The sequence below is a fragment of the Pterocles gutturalis genome, unplaced genomic scaffold (genome assembly GCF_000699245.1).
Source record: "Pterocles gutturalis isolate BGI_N339 unplaced genomic scaffold, ASM69924v1 scaffold43113, whole genome shotgun sequence".
In the NCBI taxonomy this organism is placed as follows: Eukaryota; Metazoa; Chordata; class Aves; order Pterocliformes; family Pteroclidae; genus Pterocles; species Pterocles gutturalis.
This window is the reverse complement of record NW_010124495.1, coordinates 9,142-17,295: the sequence shown is the minus strand read 5'-3', so window position 1 is coordinate 17,295 and position 8,154 is coordinate 9,142. Positions and strand designations below refer to the sequence as shown.

The 8,154-nt window shown below is 37.7% G+C and overlaps 1 protein-coding gene across 1 annotated transcript in view; it reads right to left on the bottom strand.

Annotated features, from left to right (window-relative positions):
- Positions 1–367: 367 nt before the first annotated feature.
- The window catches only part of LOC104465283 (interleukin-6 receptor subunit beta-like), a gene marked incomplete at its 3' end in the record, with an annotated part of 11,408 nt that continues 3,621 nt past the window's right edge, over positions 368–8,154 (bottom strand). The window contains exons 4-8 of the mRNA XM_010078266.1: positions 6,625–6,785; positions 6,136–6,287; positions 4,119–4,278; positions 1,759–1,841; positions 368–587 (exon numbers count right to left, since the gene is read on the bottom strand). Coding sequence (XP_010076568.1) covers positions 368–587; positions 1,759–1,841; positions 4,119–4,278; positions 6,136–6,287; positions 6,625–6,785 — 776 coding nt within the window. The remainder of the gene's footprint in view (positions 588–1,758; positions 1,842–4,118; positions 4,279–6,135; positions 6,288–6,624; positions 6,786–8,154) is intronic.

The following is an 8,154-nucleotide window of genomic DNA, read 5'->3' as shown; positions in this document are numbered from 1 at the left end:
TATCCCAGCTGGACCCAGGACAGGTATATACATGAAGTCAATGATGCTTGCTTCCCCAACCCTTTGATTTTTTAAAGGGAAAACAAAAATGCCTCTATGCTAAGAAAGAGACAAGGAATACAGTGCACAATAGCTCTAAGGATCAAAAAGAACAGCAAAATACAAACACAGCTTCCAATGAACCTGTGAGTACATAAATCCGTATACTCCCTAGTATACAAAGGGTAGCATAATCATCAGGCATAAGACTATAGATACATTCAGTAATACTTTATGTGTCCATGTAAAAGGTAACATTTTACAACACTAAAGATTTCTTCTAACAAAAGCCATGCAGATGCATCTGAGACACTACTAGAACACTAACCTTTCGAATTACTTGCTGGGATAAGTAAAACTGATGGAGGGGATGCCCCAACTCTGTTATGGGCAATCACAGTCACTTCATAAGTTCCATTTGGTAGCTTTAATGTAAGGTTGGTGGTATTAACATTGTATTTCTCTGGTGGACTGGAGAGAGATGACTTAGCTCTGACAGTCACTTCATACCGCAAGATTACTCCATTGGCTTCAAATGGCTGCAATGCCTGTTAGAAACACATCTTTGATTATACTGACAAATGTGGCTTAACCTTTAATTGCCTTTGATGCATAATTTAAAAATCTGAAAGCAAGACCAGTTACATAGATCAAAGCTGCATATATAAGAAAAGCGCAAATAACCTGCATTCATTTCTGTAAACCAGTAAATTCCAGAACTATTTCAGGTTTAAATTATCTTTTTCTTGGCTTACAATCCTACCTAGTATTTTAATAAAAGGTATTTTGTAGAAATTGCAAAATATATCTTGATAAAACCTGCATTATATGTGACTTTACAACACAACATAAAAGGAATCTCACTTAAGCTCTGTTGAGCCCGAATGCAAAACAGACAGTAGTTTTTTTATTACACACAGAAAAATACTTTTTTCTGTGTTACCTAATAACAGAAAAATATTATGTTTCTGTATAACAATATTAGTTTTCAGATAACTTAAGAGAAAATTGTTGAAACTGTAAAGTAGCAGCAGTTTTACAATGCTAAGCTAAATAATATCAGAAGTGGCATATAGCATAAGAGTTACATCAGAAAATGAAGCATATCCATATACATGTAACTTCATACAGGCCACCTAGTAATAGGGAAAAAGTAATAATAAATAGAAGCTAGATCAAAAGCTAGTGACACTTGGTTCACAGACAAAAAGAGCACAACATGGAGACTGACCTTAATTGCATTCACTTTCCCAGCTTTGGACTAATCAGCCAACTACACACAGCAGCCCACTGCATGCAAATGTGCAGTGCTATATTTAGTAAGTTTGGTCTCTGGAATGTCTCTAGGCTTAATGGAATTTGCAGCTGGAGTACCCCTGTCCAGACAGTGTTACAAAAGTTTTAGGATACAGCAGAGGGCATAATGTGAAGGCTTACTTTAAATGGAAATTTCCTATTCCAGACTGCTTCAGGACAGCAAGTCAGGAATCTGAAAGTGGATTCTGTATACTTTGGATCACAGATGCATATCAGTTAGCTGATGGCCTTTACATTTGTACTTTTAATTTTTCATAACTAATGGTTATAATAAGAATAACAAAGTCACTTCTCATATCAATAAGACCTGCCTTATCAAGTTTTTTGAGGTAAATTTTGCCACTTAAAACCTCATGTTTATAAAAGAATGCTCAATTCCTGCGGTTTATCATGTTGATTTACCTTCCACATCAGATGCACAGTCCAGGAAGCTGGTGAGTGTGATGCATCAATGATCCTCCATATGGGCGGTCCTTTAGATGGTTCTGATGAAAGAAACAATGCTTAATAGTAGAAATATTTTTATTTAATCTGTTTGTATTCATCCTTTGACTATTATTAGATGCTTACCCCTTTTTTAAAATAAAAGCATATATATAAGTGTTTCCTTAGTTTCTCAAAGAAAATAACGTTTGGTATATTAAGTGGAACACCTGCAGGGAAAGCTTTCCTGGAGAGATGAGCAAAACACTGCAATTTTGCAGACTATCAAAGCAGAAATTAAATGGAAACAGGACCAAGCTAAAGTAGTTTCACTCCTCACAGCCCTGGAATTGGAAGAGTTCCTAAATGGTAATAACCAAGTTCCTGGAAAAACAAGACAAAATCCCCACACAATTTCATTATCTTTAAAGTCAGAAGTCAGCAAGTGATTTCCAATTCTGCTGCTACTGATGATTTAGGAGGAAACCAAACAAGCTTTTAAAATAAAATTCCCTTGAGGATGATTTACCAATTTGAGAATCCCTAGAAACCATAGAGCATATAATTCAAATATACATAGCTATGCAGCAAACCTGCTCTGCCTGATATGACTCTTGGCTACAGTCACTATTTGGAGCTACAAAGCAGTTGTTTCCTAATCAGGATTAGGTAGTAAAACAACTGCCAGAAGATTTCAAAATTGCCAGAATGCTTGCATTAATCTTCACCATCATGATTTTACACTTGGGCCTTTGCATTTAAGGATTCAATTGAAATGGATAGTTACAGTATGTAACACTTGGAAACATAACACTTGGATAAAACCATATAAGCACACCTTCCTGCATATAGCCGTGGTAAATACACCTATATCTTAGTAGCTTGCTACCGAGACAGACACCAAATCTTTTGAATGCAGAAGGCAACCAGATGTGGGATCTTCTGGGATATAGATCTCACAGTCTTAGACAAAGCACAACATCTAAGAGACAGTGTTATAATTTGATTTGAGGTGGTAATAAAGGTATAAGTGTCCAACGTCTTATTTCATTTAATCTTCACAATAGGCAACAGCACAGTAAAAAAGTAATCAATGAATAAAGTTCTGGTACAGGTTTTGCTAAAATTGCAACCTGAAGTCCCTCGTCTGAGCCTGATGCCCAGTACAAAAAGGATCAGGGAACAACAGACCTTGTGAGCTCCTTTCCAACTTAATTTATCCCACTATTCTACACATTTGCAAGCGTATCTAGGCATTGCGAGGGGTGACCACACCTCTGAAGTTGTCTGTAAGCAAACTCAGAACAGTAAATTATTTTATTGTCAACTTATTGCTACAATAGCAAAAAATAGTAACTGCAACCTTAGTAAGCAATGCAGAAAGAGTGGGACTATCCTGTTATCATTAGGAAGGGTGGCTACAATTTATTAAAATGCTGTTCTACTAGCAGAAAACAGACTATTTCCATTTGCAAGTGTATCACAACTAATGGCAAATGTATATCTTAACAGCTGAAATGAGTTCATTTGTGACCGCCACACAGTGATGGGTCACCACAGTGACCACCGTACAGTGATGAGCAGCAAGACTCTTACTGTGCATAGAATATTGTTAACAAGTGGGTACAAAACAGCACAGAGGCAGCTGTAAGTGACTCTGACAAGGAAGAAAGTGTTGTAAATGCAAAATACCTTGGGTAAAGTTAAGGGTAAACCAGAATGTTTTATTTAGATGCTTTGGTACATATGAGGTTACACTTCCCATATGCACTTTCTTTCCTATCATTGCTTTACTAAGTTTGTGAAGAAGTCTATTAACCTATATGACTTAAGATCTATTTCATACTTACTGATGCTTGTTCCCCTATGACTTTATCTAATGGCCTCCTAAACACTGAGTTTAGCATTGAGTGCTAAGGCAAAAAACTAAATAAACTAAGGCAGCATGTACCAAAAAACCTTTTGCACAGGCAGAATAGCTTTTGTTACAGAGGATAACCTTCAGAACAAAAAAAAAAACCCCACCCCAAGCATAAAGCTTACATCTCTTCTAAAAGACTTTGAAAAGATAAATTTCTGTGAAGAAAGCTTTTCTTCCCTACCTCCTGTTTCAACTGTTTTCAGGGAGCACCTCTAGAGTAGGTTTATAGGAAGCCATTCTTATGCTCCTGGGAATGCATGGGTCAAGTCAGTCAGTACTGAAAACAACTCAGGAGAGCCTGGTTGCATTTATAATCAAACAGCTCAAGTGAGGATATGCAATTTCAGCTGGCTATTGTCAAACTGCTGAGCACTCACACATTTTGGAAGTCAGTGACCCATTTTCATATATTACTTACTATCTTCAGTGGTGACCCCAGTTTTCTCTTCACTCCAGTCACTCCAGTAGCCCACTCCATCTTCCTTCATGCAGCGAATTGAAAAGACATACTCTGTGTAGGGTCTGAGCCCTTGAACACTGAATGAAGTTCTTGGTGAAGCTGTATCTTCAGGAGGAACCTGAAAGTGGAAGGAAGACTTTAGAGGCACCTATCAGAAATTGTACACCTGAGTTCTGTGCTACTACAGCTCCTGTCCAAGAGGGCTCCCCACCACATACACACCCAATTCCAAGAACATAGTTTTTTCTCCCATTTTACTTCCAAAAGGTTCAATTTTCAATCATGATTTGGTAAGGGATCAGTCATAGTTGTGTGTATTTACCAGGTATACCACCATATGTGCACTAGAATGGGTAAGCAACTATTTCAGGACAATACCTCATATTCTGTTTTCCTTCATTAATGAAGAGGTTTATGTCTACTTCCCTTCCTTCCCATATAATTCCTTACTTACTGATCTCTAATATCTCATCTCATGTTTCAGAACTTTCTTAGGTGATCTGCTTGACTATTGATTGCAGAATACCTGTGCTTGAAGTCTTTTACACAGCTAGAGAATCTAGGACCACTGCTTCCACTGATATAGAACCATGTTTCTTTTAAATGACATTGGAAACAGTTTGTCTTAGAGTAGTTTATACGTCTGCTAGCAAATGAGTTTATTTCCGTAAGCTCTTTCCTTTTTATTTTAGATTAGCAACTGAATGCCAGAAAATACTCTCACTGCGTATGTACCGAAAAAGATGTAGACAATAGATGTATGTGTGTACACACACTCCATCACATTAGTCCACTTGCAATTAAGGGGTTTTTATGAGCAACCCTGCAAGAGGAATGACTACAGATGAAACACACATGCAGAACACTAAAGAGGTTAATCCTGAGTGCAAAGAACTGTCGAAGTATTAATAGGTTGGTCTTCCGGCTGAAGAAAGTAGTCAATTTTTACCACAGCTAAGCAAGCCAGTTGCACTAGAAGTTACTATTTCAATGGTCTTGTGCACATCTTAAAACGGCAAGACAAGTTAAAAAAAAGACTTCATAGGACAGTATTTCAATAGATCCTGGAGTTGCAAAATAAGTTGTGTGGGACAGTGCTCTATAAAGTATCAATACAGGTGACTAATTAATCTCTGCATCTAAAGCTCAAAAAGTTCCTCCAGAGGAATACACTTCACTAATCACAAGCAGCTTTGTCATGCTACCTGCTTCAAACACCATATTCTGTCAAGTTAGCAGCAGTCTTACTTGCAGCAAGTCATGAAATCCAGAACAGTTTTGAGTCTATGTACTGTAACAAAAGTGGGGAAGATCTTGATTAAGAGAGTGTTTCTGGAATACTGCTGCTCTGAAAGAAGGTTTAAAGATTAAGACAAAACTGAGAAACTACTGAAAATGTCCATAGACCAATTTAGAAGAAAAAAACCTCAACTCTTTATGACATGAACATATTATAGTGCACTCCAAGTAAGGCATATTCCTTATTCTTTTCCAGTTCCTTGACTGTGTCACACTTAAGGCATGTAAGCAGGGAAAAAACACACTGTATCAGTACAGCAAGTCCAAAAAAGCATCTCAGTGCTGTACAGTGTTTGCCCAAGCTTTAAATGACATTGAGATTTAGTAAAACTGACATTTAGTAGTTTTGCACATGCATCGAAGATGAAACTTTAGGAATGTTCCATATGTTGCACGTACAGAATAGAAATTTAAAATAAGCATACAGCAATATGATGGGGAAGACAGCAAAGAAGCCCACAAAGAAAAGACAAGGTCATTGTACTCTAGATTGCGCCAAAACCACCTAGATCACAACCTTCATGTACAGGCCAGATAAACTACCTTGGGAGGTTACACAAGTCCTAAGGATAATAAATTGAATCCTCTGAACTGCAGCAGTGAGGGAATTTCTCTTGCAGTTTGACAAATGACCAGGTTACAGCAGAAGACTGATGAGGCACATTACTGGTATTACCTGCATCCAGCTTGTGTCACTAATGATCCTATAGCGAATATTGAATTTGAGCTTCATCACAGCAGCTGAAATCCGATTCTCCCAGGAAAGCTTCAGAACAGTAGGTAGTATTCCAGAGTTGACTGATAAATTGTGTGGAGACAGAGGCTTAACTAGAAGAGAAGGAGTTAGTGTCAAATCCACAGCTGTATTTTATCAGGCCTCTAGCAGCTGGAATGCTATGCTGCAACACTACCATTAAAGCTTTTCACAAGCTGAGATGGCTGCTACCTCACACTAAAGCAGACTACCTAACAGGAACTTGGTCTCTGAATTGTGATCAAATCTCTCACCTTCTCTACCTTTGTCCAGCAGAGTTCAAGTTCTAGTCAATAATATTTTGTCAGTGTTAATTTTCATAGTGAAGAAACACTAATATACCAATTAAGCAACATGCACAGAAGCAACAGTTATGAACTACTAAAGCTTTATTAAGAGGCATATAGTTACCGATCTCAATGGGATCAAGAACAAGAGGATCAGATTCAGCCTTCCCAAGAGCATTTGCTGCTTCTACCCAGACCTCCAGGTTAACAAAGAACTGAACATCAGTAATGGTACAAGAATTATTTACATCTTTTGGTATGCAGTCAGGAAAGTTCTCTTGCGGCCTAAAGAAAAGAGAAGGAAAAACAAGGTATAAAGCAGTAAGTTTGGTTTCCTTTAGAGAATATTTTTAAGTAAATCAGAGTGATCAATCAGTTTTGCTCGTACGTTTTCCATCTACCATTATGTTTGTAAGCAGTGGGGTGGGAAGAAAAGATGAAGAGATTGGAATGGCTTGTTCAGCCACAAATACACAGTTGCATTAGAATAGAAACTAGAATAAAATCTCTTGGCTTCAAGCAATACATCTTCAAATGCACAAGCCACTGTATTGTAACTATGAAGTTTCATAAAAACCTGACTTAGCTTAAAAAATAAAGATCAAGAATTGATATATTTAATTGAAAGCAATATGGCTAGTAACTAGAAGCATATTCACAGAATCATAAAATCATAGAATGTTCTGGGTTGGAAAGGACCTTAAAGATCATCTAGTTCCAACTGCCCTGCCATGGGCAGGGACACCCTCCACTAGACCAGGTTGCTCAAAGCCTCATCCAGCCTGGCCTTGAACACCTCCAGGGACTTCCCTGGGCAACCTGTTCCAGTGTCTCATGACCCTCACAGTGAAAAACTTCTTCCTAATTTATGTTAATATATATTAATTTATATTAATATCAATATTAATGCATTAAAAGGTGTAGGTAGTATTACCTGCCTACCCTTGAAGAACAGTGTTACAGCTGCAACACATCTCCATTCACCATCTTCAGCTGCAGTAACAGCAGATAGTTCTAGGGTCATCAGGAGATTTGCAAAGCATTAGGGTTCTCTATCTATCCGTACTTTCTACTACACTTGTTACCAAAACACTTTAGAGGAATGGGGTAGATGGAAAGCTGTAGGCAGGTGTTCCTGTTTCCAGAGGAGAACAACAATTCTGTCTACTCCATTTTAAACTACAAGACACCATTTGAAGAGTTTGAAAAATAGTTCAGTTAATCTGCTTTCACAAGAGAAATACTTTTGCTGAAGCTTTCATGTTAGGATTAATTGCAGACAAATACCATTCTGAGTTATTGGGAAGTGCAGAGAGTAGATAATACCTCTACAAAATCCAGTCACTGTATATTGATTTCTTTACTTAGGATCACAGAATGGCTTGGGTGGGAAGGGACCTTTAAATGTCATCTAGTCTGACCCTCGTGCAATGAGCAGGGACATTTTCTACTTGTTTAAAATGGGACAGAACACACACCACAGAAAAAGGTAAAATATATGATCTAGGTCCAGCCACCTAATGATTACGTGTATTGTACTCAAGTCACACTAATAATGCATTGGAAGAATGGAAAAATATGAGATAGCTGTCACTCCAAATCAAGTGCAGCAACAAAATTCCAAGTCTGACATGACTACTTCAAATGTGAACTA